This window comes from Glycine soja, chromosome 1 (genome assembly GCF_004193775.1).
Source record: "Glycine soja cultivar W05 chromosome 1, ASM419377v2, whole genome shotgun sequence".
In the NCBI taxonomy this organism is placed as follows: domain Eukaryota; kingdom Viridiplantae; phylum Streptophyta; class Magnoliopsida; order Fabales; family Fabaceae; genus Glycine; species Glycine soja.
The window spans coordinates 5,520,124-5,539,446 of NC_041002.1; the positions used below are offsets into that span (position 1 = coordinate 5,520,124).

Below are 19,323 nucleotides of genomic sequence, written 5' to 3' on the forward strand. Positions count from 1 at the left end.
TCCTCAAACTCTTTAAACCCTAACTCAATGGAATTGGAAGCTTCTCACGTTGTTGGTGGTGTCACTCCTCTCAACCTCTAAGAAGAAGATAAACATGGGAAGGGCTTGAGAGACTAAAGAGAGTGAGGGAGAAAATGAGTATTGATCTAAGCCCATTCAAGAATGGTTTTCAATAAATTGATCTTGGCCATCTCATTTGAGATGGTTATTAAAAAAATCGATGTTTAAAAGTTATTTCCATGACTATTTTTTGATAACTAATGTAGGACAATTTGAATTTAATTTCAAAAATTTCACCATGTTAATCTTAATGACGATTTTTGTTGAACCAATGTTGATTAAAAGTCTTTTTTAGTAGTGGTTAAAGAATGCTACATATAATTCAAAATATATTTCTCGTCAAATCCAAAAAGAAATCTTACATATTTTTTCTAGAAAAGTGAGAAGTCATATATGTGAAGAGATTGGAAATATTAAATTTTACATTATTGTTGATGAAGCACGTAATAAATCAAGAAGAGAGCATAAGGCTATTGTTTTGAGGTATGTAGATAAAACTAGTCATATAAAAGAATTACTTTTTGATCTTGTGCATGTAAAGGACACTATGGTTGCCACTCTTAAAAGAGAAATACGCGACTTGTGTGGTTCTCCAAAGAATTATAGTTGATAGATCAACTTATTCTTAAAGGGGAGATGCTGATGTTGTTTATAATTTTTTGTCTTCATTTGAATTGATTTTGCACATGATGAAAGAGATTATAGGGATTATTGACCGTCTTTGTAAAGCTTTTCAACAACAATCTCAAGATATACTTAATGCTATAAAACTTGTCAGTTCTCCTAAAATGTTGATTCAAAAGTTAAAAAATGATGGTTGGCAAGCTTTGTTGAAAGATGTGGTATTGTTTTGTGAGCAACATGACATTTTTATTCCTGATTTTAGTGTTACCTATGCAGCACGTCATGGGCACTCTCGACATCAAAAAGATCATGTCACAATATAACATTATTTCAAAGTGAACATATTTTTAATTGTAGTAGATAAGTAGGAAGTAAATGCTAGGTTTAGTGAGCAAACAATGAAACTTTTAACTTTAAGCTCTACTTTAGCTCCTAAGGATTTTTATAAAGCTTTCAATGTTGATGATATATACACTCTTGTGAATAAATTTTATAATTTAATTTTTAGTGAACAAGAGAAGATTAGTTTAAAATTTCAACTTCAACATTTTATTGTGGTTACTCCTACTAATCAGATTTAAAGAACTTGTCCACAATGCTTGAATTGTGTCAATTATTGAGACCTCCTTCAAGCCACCATTGCACTACATTTTTTTTCTAATTATACAAAATAGCTTTAAAAAACTATTTATTTCTAAAAAATCTGCCACAAAACATGTCCAAAAAAAACACACTGATGACTGAACGTCTTGAGGCACAGATCGATAACACAGCATGCAAGCGAAACACCAACCTTCATCAGTAACCAAGTGGCAAAAATTAGTTTCTCTTGTTCGCTTATTTCAAATTTGTCGAGAAGGTTTGCCAGGAAAAAGTGGAAAAAATTGTAGTTAGCAAAAAAAAAAAATATATTTGCAGAATGCCACCAGTAAAGCAGTCAGAATTGAGATATACCCAATTCGAGTGGAATTACAAAGTTCTATTAGAATATAAAGAAACAAGATGATACCAATAAACCATCAAAAGACAATGAGACAAACAAAACTGTATCGTAATGGCATTGTCGACAACTTTAACACTTGCTCTAGAAAGAGTTCAAACAAGCCAAATAATAAAAGCACAATTAACATGAGAACAACTCTAATAAAATTTGTGATTTACTATAACCACTCAAACCTAACAGTCCTCCAAAAAGATGTGTCTCATTGTGTTTTTCAAATTCAAGCCTTTGAGGCCTGCTTTTCCTTTGCCTTCTGGATCTTCAAGACCTTCTTCACAATCTTTTGCTCTTCAACTAAGAAGGCTCGGATAATCCTATAGAACCAGAGATAAATGTAAGCAAACAATTAAATCATACGAGTTATTATAATATATAGCTGTTAAAAGTCTAGTAAAACAAACCTCTCCCTGACGGCACTTCCAGACAAAACTCCACCATATGCACGGTTGACAGTCCTACGGTTTCTGGGTAACCTTGACCTCTTGTACTCTGCAGGCCTCAAGTGTGGAATCTGCAATTGTCAAGCATAAATTAGAATTTGAAAAAGATATGTAATTTTATCCAAACACAGGAAACATAATGTCCCTCACGTAAAGCAAAAAAACATCTGGTAATCCAAGGGAGCCCGAATATACTTGAACAGAACAATCACTAAGAAAAATCATTCACCATACAAAATATATCTGCATCATATATTCATTGTATGCCAAAGAATCAACCAGAGACTGATCCACATGACATTCCACATATCATCCATCAATATTAAAATTTAGAAATCCAAATTATGAAGAGAAAAAACAATTATTAAGCACAAACTAGATACTAGTGTGCTTGATTCAGCTCGTTCACATTTTCTCAGTGGTTCGGTGATCAACTTGACCAAATGATGTTTCAAACATATCCTGTAAATTCCATAACCTTGTTCACAGGCTTGGAAGGTAAGTAATAAAACATATAAAACTCAACTCTTTGATAACCAAAATGCTATAAGTAAAATAAACAAATATTTAAAGCAGGGAGTCATGGATAAACAAGAATAAATCCATGTGTTCAAACATTATCACATAACATGAAGCTATAAGCAGCACTAAATAACACATGTCAACTTATACAATAATCAAACTAGTGTACCCCATTGCCCGGAGGCTCCTTGCTATGTGAAGGTATGGGGGATGGATATTGTAAGCAGTCTTACCCTTGCATATGCAAAGAGGCTGTTTCCTGGTTCGAAACCAAGACAGGTCACCAATGCACCACTTTATCGCTGTATCAGGGTGAGCCCTCTTATATAATAATCAAAACACAAGATATTACTCACCACTGCTCCTTAATCTATCTATTTATTGTAGTCTTAGGAAGTTTGCATTATACACACTAGCTGGTTTTAATCTAACACTACCCTTAACAATGTTCATAAAGTAACATTAAAAAAAATGAACAACCGAACACTGAAAATTACACAACAAAAAAGAAGAAAAAATTGAAAGAGTAACAGAAAGCGCACCCCCTGAATCCTCTTGCCAGTGACGGGGCACTTGGGTCCGCTGGCCCTCTTCTTGGTAGTCTGATAAACGAGCTTCCCACCTGCATTATTCCCACAGAACCAAACACGACGTACCCAGCAGAACCAATTAATACCAAAAACTTTTTTTTTAAAACAAAACAAAAACAAAAACAAAAATTGTTCCGATCCGAAGCATAATCAGTGAGGGAGGGATTTGATTACCAGGGGTTTTGACGACCCTGTGTTGGTTGGACTTGGTGGCATAGCTGTGCCGCTTGCGGTAGGTGAGACGCTGCACCATCTTCGTCAATGGATCACGCTCTGCGTTTGCGTTTGCGTTTGCGTTTGCGTCTGCGCCTGTGTTGTTAGGGTTTTCGGAGGAAGGAAGAAGTTGCGCCGCAAGGAGCTATAAAAGGGCGATTGCAATGCAGGGGTTTTGTTTGGATGCCCTACATCTAACGGCTCTAGACACACGCTCATCCCTCACCGTCGGATGGATGCTACCAGCAAAACGACCAAATGGGATTTTTTTTTAATTACATGAGGGTTTATTTTAAATTATTACCTAAATTGAAATAAGTTACGATTTTGAGTTGAAAATAATAAAACTTTTATTTTTTTTAAATGAAGTCGAAAATTTTACGAATTTAATTAATTTTTTATAAAATTTTACGACTTTTAATTTATAGTCTTTTTTCTGTTTTTATGACTTTAAATTTATTTAAGATATTTTTATTTAATTTTTTACAGAAGTTGTAAAAAAATAATAAATTATTTTTTAATTTAAAAAACAAATAATACTTTTTAATATCAGTAAAAAAAAATATAGAAAATATATTAAATAAAATTATATAAAAAATATAGATAATATTGAAAAAAATAAATATAAAAAATATATTAAATAAATTAAAATACCAAAAATTAAGAAAATTTTAAATAAAATTATTTCACAAAATTTAAATATATTAAATAAAACAATATGCAAAAAAAATATAAAAATTATTAAATAAAACCATATAAAAAATATATACATACATAATATTACATAAAACTAAAAAAAATTAAAGACATTTATTTATTAAATAATTAAATTGAAAATTATTTACAATTTTTTTTAAAATATAATAAAAAAATAGAAATAATAAATGAATTTACGGTTTCTATAAAAAAAAATTTAAAAAATACTGAAAATGACTTTAAAGTCATAAAAACAAAAAAAAATACACTACGATTTAGAAATTGTAAATTAAAAAAATAATTAAAGTGTAAAATATTTTATGAATTTTGGAAAAAAAAAATGGATAATAATAATTCAACACGAATCTCAAATGATCATTAACAAAACAAAAAAAATGCTCTCATTTGGCGAAAAAAAACAATTGTTCATTAATAACAAGATTTTCTAGTTATTAATTTAACTTCAACTATTTTTGACACTACAAGAAAAATAACATATATCTAAGGAGGCTTTTGCCTACACACATAAATTAATATAGGCAAAAGTCAAAAGATACGTATACCTACAATTATTTGTCATAGATAAAATTCAAAAATATGTACTTACAAATGCTCAGTGTTGATAAAGTTTTAAAAAACTTATACCTACAATTACTTGGTGTTGGTAAAATTTTATAAAACTTGTACCTACAATCCATTGGTGTTACTACAAGAAAAATAACCTAAGCTTACAAACGCTTTTTTCCTAGAGACATGAATTAGTGTAGGTAAATCTCAAAAATATTTTTACCTACAACTAACTAATGTAGGTAAAACTCAACCACTTGTACCAATCATTATTTGATGTAGACAAAAGCACAGTATAGGCAAAAAAAATTGCGAAAGACATTCAAATGATGTGGCAATATTAGTATTTGTTTGATTAAAAAAATAGAAAAAGATAAGCTTTTAAAAAAATGAAGATAAAAATAAAATAGTGAGAAAATATATAGATTTCTAAATTATTTAATATGAAATATTCAAAATATAAAATAAAAGTTTCTTGCCCGTACAACAATTCTATTTATAATAATTCTATTTAATTCAAATAAGATTACATTTAATAGAAGATACACATCATTTAAACAAAAATAAAAGTTTATAGATGGACAACTAGAAACTAAGGAAGCTATAGCTAGCTAAGCTACTACATATTAATTAAGAACAAAACATTACAAGAAAAGGAAATAATTAAAAAAGGTAGATAAAGAAAAAAGTGAGGTGAAAGTTTCAAATTTTGTGTGGTTCCAAGCTTGCAAACCAATCCTCCAGAAAGGAATTGTTGAGAAAAAGTAATGGGTTTCCTTCAAAGCCAACCAAATTAATAAAAGTTTAAAATTTTTTTCCTCCTCTTCACACATTTTCTTAACTCTCTTCAACAATCCTTCTCGTTCACACTTTTAGGTCTCTCTCTCGTTGGGTTTCCTTCTCGTTCTCTTCTCATTGCTTCAATCGCGCATTCTTATTTTCCAATTTCCCTATTCTCGTTCGATTTAACTGTTTCCGCTGTTCGTGCTTCCAATGACTGAGTAAATCTATGATTCTTTGTTCATTCATTTCAATTGTGTTTTTCTTTGCTGTAATAAGTGTTTGTGTTCGTTCTATGATTTTCCCCTTTCCATTTTTTTTCTTTTCTTTTTTCACTTTTCACTCTTCACTCTTATTTCCTTTTCGTTTCTCAAATTTTCTTTTCTCAAAGTTGAAAAGCGTACAAGATTTGAAGAGGGGAGCCCCCGGTAAATTATTGGATTTGTGTGCTTTAGGCTATTGTTTGATATCTATTGGTTTATGTATTTTTGTTGCAGAAGGATTTAAATTTCATGATTTCATGATATAATTGTAGTCTCTACAAGCTATATAGAATTGATTATGCAACATGAAGGGACAGTTTTATATTCTGTGTGATAGATTGCTCAATTGAATATGAACCACTCTATGTATTGGCAGTGCGTTTACAGCAGTGCATGTGAAATTTTATTTGAGATCGTGTTTAATTGATATATTTGGAAATAGAAGTTAAAATGTACAATAAATTTGGAGAACATGGGTAGATTTTCATATCCTAAGGATGAATGTTGATTTTATTCCTAGATTCTCTTTCAGCTACAATGCTAAGTCTACGTTTGCTTAAGTGCAGAATCAAGATCATTTGAGAGAATAACTTTGGTAATCAAATATGGAATTACTACTTGTAATGAACAAATTTTCTGCACTATCTTTTTGGCTGAGGGGTACATTGAAGGTCTAATCCATTATTTTCCTTTGTAATATCTGGAATAGATAATCCAGAGTTGGTACGAATAATCTTGCTGGAGAATCACACTGCTTCTTAGTACCCCCTACCTCACCCCAAGCAACCAAAATAAATTAAAAAATAAAATGTCCAAGCCAAAACATATGAATTGGATTGGACTTAAATCCTTTTTTCATTTCGATGCAGAAGTTATTTTCCTAGTGTGCTAACTTCTGATGGTTAAAAAATATTAGTCCATAGAGGTTCTAACATTTGGTTTTCATTTTATGTCGCAGTCTGATGTGAACACTGTATGTTTTGCTGATGAAACTAGCCATCTTATTTACTCTGGGAGTGATGATAGTTTCTGCAAGGTTTGTTCTACACCATAAGATGGCTTTTCTTTTCTATCAAGATATTATGTTCTTTTTCCCTTTGAGTATCACAACTTTTGATTTTATACATGGGAAGTGGTGGCCACCTTTTACATAGGAAGTCAATCTCAGTCATACTAGGTTAAATAAATATATACTGAGCCTGAAAGTTATTAGTTGAGAGATAAGTGTGAGAGTTCTTTGCTTTGGTCAGTCACTTATTGCAGAAATTCCATATCCAATAATTAGGATTGTTTCGTCCTTTCCCCAATTTCTTTGAAGCTGGATCATATACGAGCACTTCTTGTTAATATATGCCAGCTAGATGGCCAGCCATAAATTTTTAAAAAGGATAAACGGATTGGTATGTCCTGTTTGTATTCCCTTATCAGTTATAATTAGACTAACATTATATAGTATGCAATTAATAATAAACAAATAAGTGCAGCAACAAGAAAGAGAAAACCAATTTCTGTATTGGAGTCCATCTCTACACAATCAGCTAGTATTACATGTTTTGTTTCAATAATAGATACCCTCACTGTTATTTTCTCTTGTCCTTTAATCCCATGCCTTTATGTTTATGCTTTGCTTTTCTTTTTTGTTTGGCTGAGACCCTGTTGTAGTTTTACTCAAGACTCTATAAGTTAAAATTAAATTTTTATTATAAAGTAGTTTGTTCATTCTGTGTTCAGCAATAAGTGACCCTGTTGTAGTTTGTTCAGTGGGTGTGGAGCCACGTTCTCAATTACTGTACTGGACCGAATGCGCTTGATCATTGATCATCTCGTCAGTGCTAGAATATCAAGACCAGATATTTCTTCTTTTTTTTTTTAACCTTTGCTTTGGGCTTTGTTAAGGTAGTTAAGTTTGTTCATTGATGCAAAAAATGTAATTTTATTGTTATTGTTATATCATAGTTATTATAAGCCTTTTTGGTGTCACGGTCACCGTATATGGGAAGAGATTGCGTTGCGTGAGGTTTCTTATGAAGATGGGTTGCTAACAATATTGATGGAATTAAATAGGATTAGGTGTGTGCATATAAATTTGTTTCATTTCTGGGAAGAAAGAATAGAGATGAATAGGCATTGCATTGCTAGATACTTCTATGGCTATGATTGAATGCAACGGACACTACACTAACTAGTAAACTAGCAGAGTTTCGCTGATTTTTCTGTTGCACCCCAGTCCCACTATTTTGCCCATTCTCTTGTCCTTCAAAACCTACCAAGGACCCTTCTTACACAAAAAACAAAATAACTGAAATATGCCTCGTACATATTTAGTTTGTACTGTATTTCTCTTGGCTTGTAAATTAAAAATTAATAATATAATTAAGCCGACGCTGTTAATCCCATCTTAGCTTCAAGTTAGCCAATTAGCCGTATGCATTTATTCAAATAGGATAACAATGTTTATTTTTACATCATTTCTTTTTCAATTGTATCGTTTCAATTTTAAGTAATGCATAGAAAAACATGACTCGTACATATTTACTTTCTTTTTCTCCAGACAAGCATAGATCAATGTAAGAAAATGTGTAAAAAACTATGCATACAAATTATCCCCATTAAATATCAATATACAGTAGTACAACATTTTTTTAGGAACTTAATAGTCCCTTGAACATGCATTAAGTTGTCCAATTAATATGTGTATTTGTATTTGTCCACACATATTTTCAGAAATATATAATTAAATGATTTCAATACGAAGGTAACAATTACTACTTTTTGATAAAAATTTACTTACAACTTATAGAACAATGGTTGGCTTCTCAGGTGAAGCTCAATAAAGAGGAATTTAGGTATGATGATGGATTCAACTACAACAAGAAGTCAGATTTTGATGCCTCTTTAAGCAAGTAAGTAATCCAGTACTCTCAATTTGGTTCTTCAAAATTACTTGTCATCATGTTAGGTTTTTTTAATTGTCATTAAATTAATCTTGTTAACATATATATGTTATGCTTGTATTCTTGTGTTTTATTTTCATATTTTGTTTCCAGCTGGTCAATTAAAATAATTTGTCCTTTTCATTGCTAACATTATTAATTTTATAGTTATTAACACGGTTGTGATTGACTTATACCTGGATATTTTAGTTATATTAAGCACTAATTTATTATGTCTATTTCATTCTACTTTTTCAGTTTATTTTATCAAATGGATAAGAGTTGGATAGACTACAATTCTCTTAATAAAGAGAAGTATATTAGAGGAGCTTTAAATTTTCTAGATTTTGCATTTGCGAAATCGTCAAAGGATGGAAAAAATTTATGCCCTTGTACCAAATGTGTCAATTGCAAGTGGCGCTTTCGGATGAATGTTTATGAGCACATCATTAGTAATGGGTTTCTAAAAGGATATGTTACTTGGATATTTCGTGGTGAACAAGTTGGCCCATCTAGTTCTTTAGATACATCCCAAGTGGAAGGGGAGTTTGATCATGACATGGATACATTGATTCATGATGCATTCACAATGCATGCAACTAATGAGAGTAATGACACATATATAAATATGGAGGATGGAGATTCTAGAGAATTCATGAATGGACCTAGTGTTCAACAATCTGAAGACAATAATAATTCAGATAAGTTCTATCAGATGTTAAGGGAGGCAGAGCAAAGTCTTTATAAAAGTTGTAAGAAGTTTGCAAAATTGTCATTCCTTGTACATTTGTATCACTTAAAGTGTCTAAATGGGTGGATTGATAAAAGTTTTTCGATGTTGTTAGAGTTGTTAAGTGATGCATTACCAGAGGAAAATACTTTGCCCAAATCATTTTATGACACAAAGAAGATTATTTCAGGGTTGGATCTATCTAATGAAAAAATTCATGTTTATCCCAATGAATGCATATTGTATAGGAAGGATTTGGCTGATGCTGAAATTTGCCCTAAATGCAATTTGTCAAGATGGAAATACAACTCTGATGATGTTGAATGTAGATATAAGATACCAGCAAAGATTCTTCGTTGGTTCCCTCTTATACCTAGATTGCAAAGACTTTTTGTATCACCAAAAACAGCTTGTTCTATGATATGGCATGAGGTTGGTCGAACTAAAGATGGACTCCTGAGGCATCTAGTTGATTCATTTGCTTGGAAGGATTTTGATTGTCAGTATCCTGATTTTGCTTGTGACGCTCGTAATGTTCGACTAGGTTTGGCTACTGATGGCTTTAATCCTTTCAAAACTATGGCAATTTCCCATAGCACTTGGCTTGTTATCTTGATTCCGTACAATCTACCTCCATGGATGTGTATGAAGCAACCTAATTTTATACTTTCATTACTTATTCCTGGTCCAAAAGGTCCAGGTATGAACCTTGATGTTTATATGCAGCCTCTTGTGGAAGAATTAAAGGAATTATGGGAAATTGGGGTAAAAACATTTGATGCATGTAAAAGAGAGTCATTTCAAATGCGTGCTGCAATTATGTGGACTATTAATGATTTTTCTGCTTATGCAAATTTGTCTGGTTGGAGCACTAGGGGCCAATATGCTTGTCCATGTTGTGGTTTTGAGATTGGCTCAAAGTGGTTGCGTTATGGTAGAAAGTTTTGCTATATGTGTCATCGTTGTTGGTTAGAGCCCGATCATAAGTGGAGATACAATAAAAGAGATCTTGATGGAACCCAGGAGTTTAGAGCTCCACCTGATCTACCTAGTGGAGCTTTTTCTTTGAGACAGATTGAATATCATGGAGTTGGGAATTGGTCACCATGGAAAAAGAGAAGTATTTTGTTCACATTGCCTTATTGGCAACATAGTGTGCTCCGTCATAATCTTGATGTTATGCACATAGAAAAGAACGTGTGTGATAACATTATTGGGATGTTGTTACAATTAGAAGGTAAGTCAAAGGACAATGATAAGGCACACTATGATCTTGTTGATATGAATATTAGAAGCCAATTACATCCAAAGATGCACCCAAGTAAAGGCAAACAATATTTTCCTAGAGCTTGTTACCAAATGACTTCAAAAGAGAAAGAAACATTTTTGGAAGTTCTCAAAACAATAAAAGCTCCTAATGAATATTTGTCTAATATTTCAAGATGTGTGCAAGTGAAGGAACACAAAATATCTGGTCTCAAAAGTTATGATTGTCATCTTTTAATGCAAGAGTTTCTTCCTATAGCTATGAAAGGTTGTTTGCCAGACAAAGTGAGTTTAGCTATATCCGATCTTTGTTGTTTCTTCAAGGAGTTGTGTGGAAAGGTGCTTAATGAGCGTAATTTAAAGCACCTAGAGCATCAAGTATCTCTAACATTATACCAATTAGAACAGATTTTTCCTCCATCTTTTTTCACCGTAATGGTACATTTGGTAATCCATTTGGCACATGAAGCAAGAGTTGGAGGTCCTGTACATTACCGATGGATGTATCCTATTGAAAGGTATGAATACTTTTTAATCATTTTAAAACATTGTAGAGTTATAAAGTAAAATGATATTATCTTAATTTGTAACCTAAAATTTTCTTCTTACGTTCCTTTTGACTCTAAAGTCATTTGTTCGTAATCGAGCACATCCAGAAGGATCTATTGCAGAAGGATATTTAGCTCATGAATGCTTGATATTTTGTTCAACATATCTATCTAGGGTGGAGACTCGTTTTAATCAATCTGCTTGAAATGATGACTCATGTTTTGTGGAAAATATAAGTGTTTTAAATCCTAGAGGTAGACCATTGGGGAGAAAGAAGCAAGTTGGATTCAATGTGAAGAAGAGAAAAAGAGCTTCTCGAATTTCTCTTGATAAGAAAGCATTGGCTCAAGCACATAGATATGTGCTTTTCAATAGCAACAATGTTGACCACTTTCGAAAGTAATACAATTTTTTTCATGTTCATTTAGTTATTGAATATTTGTATAATATCTTTCTATCAATGATAATGCTTACTTTTTCTAACCTTTTTTACATAGAGCCCATACTGATCTTATCAAGAGACAAAATCATCGATTATCTCCATATGAAGTTGACAAAATTCATAGTAAAGAATTTCCAGATTGGTCCCGTGAAAGAGTAAGTTTAGGAAGCATCAATAATATTAAATTTTGCATTCATTTAAAATTTTAACCATTTGAAATAAAATTGTGGTAGGTTGCTCGATTGGAAGAGCAAGACAACACTCTAGCGACAAATGATATCAAGTGGTTAGCTCGTGGTCCACTAGAAATAGTGAGAAGATATAATGGGTACATTGTTAATGGAGTTAGATTTCATACAAAGACACGTGAAAGGTGCTTGAAGACTCAAAACAGTGGCATTGTTGTAACTGTTAAGACATTAAGTTATGCCAGTTCAAGAGATAAAAACCCAAAGGAGGGAGAAATCCACTACTATGGTGCACTAACAGATATAATTCAATTGGATTATTCAGGAAAATATAAGGCTATACTTTTCAAGTGTGATTGGGTTGATATAAACAGGGGTTGCAAAATTGATAACTTCGGTATGACATTAGTGAATTTCAATTATTTGCAACATACAGGAAATGATATATGTGACGATCCATTTGTTTTTGCATCTCAAGCTAAGAAAGTATTCTATGTGGAGAATAAAACACAAAATGGTTGGCTTGTTGTTGTGCATGCTAAAATCAGAGATGTATATGATATGGGCGATGAGCAATCCAATGACACAGATCAAGGGAATGAACAAGTCTTACAAGAGATAAATCATAATGATTTGATCAGACCAGAAGCCGATGATAGTGATGATATCATTGAAATTACAATACCTATGGAGAACATTTTACCACATGACAAGGATGATAATTATATAGATGATGATGAGAGCGATGCAGACTTCTTTTGATTTGTTTTTATTTGTTCTATTTGAACATTTGGTTATATTTTGAGTATACATGTATTGAATATTTTGTCACATTTATATACTCTTATTCCTTTCTTTAGTTTTTTGTTCTTATTATTCATTACTCTTGTGTTTATTTTTTGTTATGTATAAAAATCACTCACAATATAATGATGTTATCCGTTTTTATCAAAATTTGTTTCGTTGTTTCCTCAATAGTTTGATTCTTGGTGATTGGAGATTGGTGAAAAAATAGCTTACAAGCAATCTAAATTCGCATTTTAGGTAATTACTTTATTCTTCTTTTATTTTTTGGCATGGTGTTCAAAAAAATCATAGTCAATAATGTAGTTATATCTAATTTTTATTTTATTTTATTTTTTGGATTGGTTTATTCAACATACTATGGGAAAGCGCAAAAAGTTGAATATCATTCAGAATGATGGTCAATCACAAGCAAAAGAGCAATCAATTGAAAGCTCTACTGAAGTGAACCAAAATAACAACTCTATACTTGAAGGAAATGCACAATTTGAAGGAGGTATAAAGATTTTATTAACTTAATTTCTTTATTTTATATTAAATTATTTATAACACAATTTTTTATTAACTAAATCAACAATTACAAACAGAACAACACATACTAGAAGATAATCATGTTCAGTCTCATACTTCTCTTGAAAGTGCAAGTGAAAGTTCAACTAAAGGTATTTATACACATATGCTTTTTTGGGTTAGAATTATATGTACAATTCTGTTTGCGTTGAACATCTTTTAGAATATGATAAAATTAAATTTACTAGTGAGTTTCTTTTTTCCATATAGTTCAAATCTCTGTGTGTGTGTGTTTGATAAATGTCATATCCATGAATGATTTAGGTAAAAAGAGAACCAGAGGTTATACACATATGCTAGATGTGTGGGACTTGCCAGATGGAGAATTCATACTTGTTGAAGTAGATCATTGGGGCAATCCTATGGGTTGGGAAGGGAAAACTTTGAATGCAATTAGGAGCTTGGTAAGGAGACACCAATGTGTTCCTATCAATTTTCTTAGCTGGAAAGACATGCCTAAGGACTATATTACTGACATGGTTGAATTAATTCAGGTCTGGTATAAAACTTTATAAGTGTTGTTTCATCTTGCTTCTTGTAAAATTTTATGTCTTCTAATGTCTAACAAAATGATCTTTTTTGTTTGTTAATGATACTCATAATAGAGTAAGTTTCGATTTGTTCCTGAATTAATTGAACAAACAAAGAAAATATTGATTGATGACATAAGTCTGAAATGGAGGCAATTTAAATATAAACTGAAATCAAAATGATATGATGAGAGCAAAACTAAGGAGGAAATGGTTGCTCACATCCCAGATCCAAGGGTTGATCCTTATCATTATCGTGATTTAGTACATTATTGGTGTTCTGAGAAAGGACAGGTATACATGAGAATATCACCAACCTTTTGCTAACATAAAAATTATATATTATATGTTTATTTTTATTATTGACTTTTTATATTTGTTGGTTATAGAAAATAAGCAACATCAACAAAAGGAGTCGCTCAAAATATGAGGACTTGCATTGCATGGGAACCAATAATCTTCCAAGACGGATTCATGAGATGGTTTGTCTTTTTTATATTTTTTATTATTAAATTGCTTAATACAAATAGGATGATTGATTTTTTTAACTAATGTTAGACTACAAAGGCTAAGGGAGTGCAACCTTCTAGGACAGAAATTTATATTGACACTCAAACTAGAAAAGATGGAAGCATTGTTACTGAAAAGACTGTTATTATAATTGTAAGAATTTTAATTTTTATTTAAATACTTTTTCTTTGTTTTGCTCAATTTTCTAATAGAAGGTTATGGGGTGAGGGGGAGTAACTAATGTGGAGATGAGTTTTGTTTAGTGATATTGAAGTATTCAGGATATTGATGTATGATAATAATTTATAAGGTGTATTTATGTAGGATGAACTAAAAAAGAAAATGGTTGAAGCAGAGAGTTCACAAAAATTACAAAGCACCCAAGATTCTACTAATTGGACAAATGATATATATTCAAAAGTCAAAGGACCTGAAAAAAGAGGCGTGTGCGTTGTCTTGGCAAGCTTCCACATCAAGCAAGTTCATCTCTAAGCTCTTATGCAAACAATATAATTCAAAAGTTGGAGAATTTGCTTGGAAACCTTGTAGCTGTGCTTAAAGTATGATTTGCAGAAGATCCACAAATTAATCAAGTCTTAGAAGCTATAGATCAAGAGGTATGAATTTATAATTCTACTTATTCAACGATTTAACTATGATATGATATTTTACAAAGAAAAAACATTCTTTTAATTTAGGTACCTACAAATGATTCTACTAATAAAGATCATCAAACTACAAACAATCTTAACTAGAGGTGAGTTGAAATTTAGATGGTAATGAAGATGCGAGCCGGCGACAAAATGTTATTTCAGGAACATGATTTAGATGGTAATGAAGATGTGAGCCGGCGACAAAATGTTCAAGTGTTTGGTTTTTACTTTGTCTATTTGTCCAACAACTCGAATTAACTCTTTTATACATTTAGAAATTTAGAAACTTGTTACATTTTAGTGATGATTCCCTCCATGTAAAGAGGGTCATGGTGCACCAAAAATATATACTTAGGAAGGACTACACATGGTACTAAAAAACAAGGCAAAGTGAATTGGAAAATTTTCTATAGCACTACTAATGCTAGATCATTTCACAATGACAATGGATCAAGGGTTGCAATATGTTAAAAAGCACACAATCTAGTTACAATAATCACAAATTAGGCTAACAAAAATTTAATTGTATGTAGCAGGTTGTTGTAACTTTTCAAAGGCCATGTTGCAGTAGATCTCTAACTTTGTGCAGCATAATAATAAGCTCATGTATATTTAATTAAAAATTATAATCAACAAAGAGTATAATTAGGAACTAGTTTTATTATTATTATATGACATTTACCTATAGAAGACCGTAGGTATAAGTAAATTGACTTTACCTACAGTTAGAAATTATAGGTATAAATTAATATCTTTTACCTACACATTTGAAATAGTAGGTGTTATCTATAGTGATAGTTAAATTTGATTGTAGGTAAAAATATATCCGTAGGTAAAACCAATAGTGACAGACTATTAGTTGTCACTATATACCCCCTGATTGCAAAAAATGTCTCTAGGACAAAGTCCTTTATACATCTACCTACGGATTTTGGACTTCTAGTGATAGATTTTGACTGTAGGTATAAGTCATTTTCCTTGTGGTTTCAAAAGGTATTCATAATTTTGAAGCTTAAAACTCAAGAAACAAGTTCACAAAACATTTAAATAGTTAAAATTAGTATATATGAATTTAATTATTTAATCTAAATTATTATTAGTTTCAAAAATGCAATTGTATCATTTTTAAAATTTTTAAAATGCATTTGTAACATTTTTTAAAATTTAAGAATTCATTTGCAATAGTTTTAAAAAATTAGTATATTTGAAATTTTTATTCAAAAAAATATTTATAATTTCGTTTAAATTGTTTAAAATATCAAAAAGTATAAGAATTATAAAGTATTAAAATAATACATTTGATTTTAATTATTTAATGTCAAATATTTTCAGAAAAAAATGTCAAATATTCATAGTTTAAATAAAGAATTTATAACACATTTTGTAATTATTTTAAAAAAACTTATGGTAATAATTAACAACGTTTGACTATCAAATTTTAATTTCAACAATTCCCAGTTTTAATAAAACATTTGTAATGTTTTCTTAAAACTTTAAAATTAAAAAAAAAACATTATAGCAATTTCCAAATAATTAAAATTAGTAAATCTGAATTTAATTTTACAATCTCAATTATTAGTTCAATTCAATAGAACGCGGGTCTCCAAAACCTAATGTTGTAGGTCCAAATCCTATAGAATGCTATTAGTATTAATTGTTCGAATGACAATTACTAATTACACTGGTAATTGAAAATTAAAAAGTCTGAATTTTATCCTTGTACATTAAGATTAAAACAAAACAAATAAGGAATCTATAAAAAAAGAGTCAATAATTAATCAAAGATCTAATTGATCACCTCATGCGTATTGTAAATATGTAGTTACAAATAATCCAAACAAAATAATGAAAATTAAATCTGACACGATCTCAAATAAAAAAACTTCAATCATTTGTTTTTGTTGAAGGGTAAAAAACAAAGAAGATAATTTCTATCCTAAACCATTAATCTGTATTGATTATCAATCTCAATGATCAAGAATTGTAAATTGACACGGTAAAAGAAACTATAGAATGTCTTATCCCAAAAATTATTATTCCTCTAAAAATTACAAATCAAATAAGATAAGTTATATTTTACTCATACTTTAGTTGTAATAAAGCATTTATAACTCTGACATATTGTCAAACAATGTTTTCCCAAGGTATTAGATAAAAAAGTTAGGATTGTTGGTAGAATTGATTCAACAACATTTGTTATCTAAGACAAAAAAGTGTATTTTATGTTCAATGTAAATTGTTTATATATATATATAAAACATCAAAAGTACATTTATAATTGTTTTCTATAAAAATATTTTCATTAGTGACTATAGACACTTAATTAATGTGTCAAGCATTTTTCAATTTGAATAAGATACAAATGCAGGTATTGGGTGGTGTGGGGTCCAAATTCTCATATATCTTATGCATGCAATAAATTGTGTCAGGAAGAAAATATTTATTTATATGCGTTCAAGTCTTTCATAAAAATTAATCATCACTTTTAACTAAAATTACTTTATACCAATATCATAATTAGCAAAAAATAAAAATGCAATTTTACCAAGTTCTTCTTTATATTTGAGATAAAAACATGTGGTGAAGTAAAAGTTTTAACCTAAAAAGATTATGTGAAAATGGACTGGAAATGAAAATGTTTCAACAATTTCATCCTCCAAAATTAGTGAGTTTATGTTATATGTTATATTTTAAATTTTAATCTTAATACAAAAGTAATATCATATTATATTTGTGTATAAGAAATTCATTAATCTTTCTCGTCATTAAATGTTGAGAAAGAAAATTTTAAGAATTATTTTACGTTGGCTTTATCATCCAAAGTGAATAATAATAATTTTTTAATCAACCATCGTATATAAAGAATGTATGAAGAAATTAACTTTTTTTTTCGTATTTTTAAATCGAGACACACACAAGATTTTACAGACATAAGTGTTTTTGAATAACTCAAAATTGATGAGAATGATGTCTACCATGTTACAAGATTTTACAGACATAAGTGCTTATAATTAGTTTGGTTGTAACAATGTAGGTACATCCTCTCCTTAATGATGAGTTTTGTTGATCAAAGAAAAAAAACTAACCATATAATACGAGTCTCCCAGCAATGCTTATGATATCTCCGTTTATATATTAACTGTAAAACTCTCTTACTATGAATGAACTTCATTTTGAATGTAGGCATTGTTGATTTTGCATGAGGTAATCAGTGCTTTTGCATTTCCCTGCCATAAACTTCACAGCATATATAGCAAGGTTTGATGGGAGACCAACGTTTTGTTTTTTGTTTTCTTGTACATATGTGATTTGGTAGTGAGCATTTTATAGGATGTATACAAGAAGGACTCATATAAGGCTGATACTGGAGAATTTATGCTGCCATACATATATACTGTTTTTTGTGAACTTTTTTATGGATGTCCAATGACCAACTTTTGATTGGTTATATTTGGTAGAAACCTTGATTAGCTCATGAATCTGAAAAAGGCTGATATGGGTAATTTATGCTGCCATTTATATACTTTTTTTATGAACTTCTCTATGGACTTTCTATGACAAACTTTTGATTGGCTTTATATGGTAGAAATCTTGATTAGCTCATGAATCTGAAAAAGGCTGATATGGGGAATTTATGCTGCCATTTATATACTTGTTTTATGAACTTCTGTATGGACTTCCTATGACAAACTTTTGATTGGCTTTATATGGTAGAAACCTTTGATTAGCTCATATGAACTGCCACTGGATAAAAAGGTCTGCTCCTAACTTCGAAGTGTTTATCTTGCATTATCTTCTCTCCTAAAATATATTTCGAAAGAGTGTAATTGGCACGTGTTCTAAATTTTCTTAATAGTCAATTTGTCAAGCAATTAGAATTATCTATCCTAGAGGATTTAAACAGGTCTCTTAATTGATTACCTTTGTAAGCCTTTTCAGTATAATAAAAATCTTCACTCATGTTATACAAAAGTCAAAATACTTGACACTTCTAAAGATCACCAAAGTCAATAAAGTTACACATACAGATAGAGAGATAAACTTATACTAGTAAAAGCTATAGTACCTCTTTACACTTATAATAATATAATTTTTATCAATCTAATCGTTTAACTATAATTATATATTATTTTCATTATGTCATAATTGAACAAATTCGTAATTCCTCTGGTTGGAATGCAATTATTAAGGCTCTAGATCAACTGCATAATGGATTTCAAGTGAAGATTGAAAATGGTCAATCAAGCTTCTCGTTTAACTCGTGAGTCTTCCAATTAGTAATACTTTTAACGCCCTGTTTGTTTCTTTGTTTCTGGCAAGAGAAACCATTTTGAGTAGATGGATTTGAGTATTTGGTGGTTTGGTATGCAAGAAATAGGTTTAAAAATGGTGG

At 30.5% G+C, this 19,323-nt stretch overlaps 1 protein-coding gene and 1 long non-coding RNA gene across 2 annotated transcripts; one reads left to right on the plus strand and one right to left on the minus strand.

Moving 5' to 3' along the window:
* Window positions 1–1,593: 1,593 nt before the first annotated feature.
* On the minus strand, window positions 1,594–3,581 carry LOC114411241 (60S ribosomal protein L34). Its single transcript, XM_028374985.1, has 4 exons — window positions 3,411–3,581; window positions 3,189–3,268; window positions 2,086–2,195; window positions 1,594–1,998 (listed from the first exon to the last, which is right to left on the minus strand). Exons 1-4 carry the CDS (start codon window positions 3,487–3,489, stop codon window positions 1,905–1,907), a joined length of 363 nt encoding a protein of 120 aa, XP_028230786.1. The 5' UTR covers window positions 3,490–3,581; the 3' UTR covers window positions 1,594–1,904.
* Window positions 3,582–14,618: 11,037 nt separating this feature from the next.
* Window positions 14,619–15,370, plus strand: LOC114401898. Its single transcript, XR_003664375.1, has 2 exons — window positions 14,619–14,894; window positions 14,976–15,370. It is a non-coding gene; the product is annotated as an uncharacterized LOC114401898 (long non-coding RNA).
* Window positions 15,371–19,323: the final 3,953 nt, after the last annotated feature.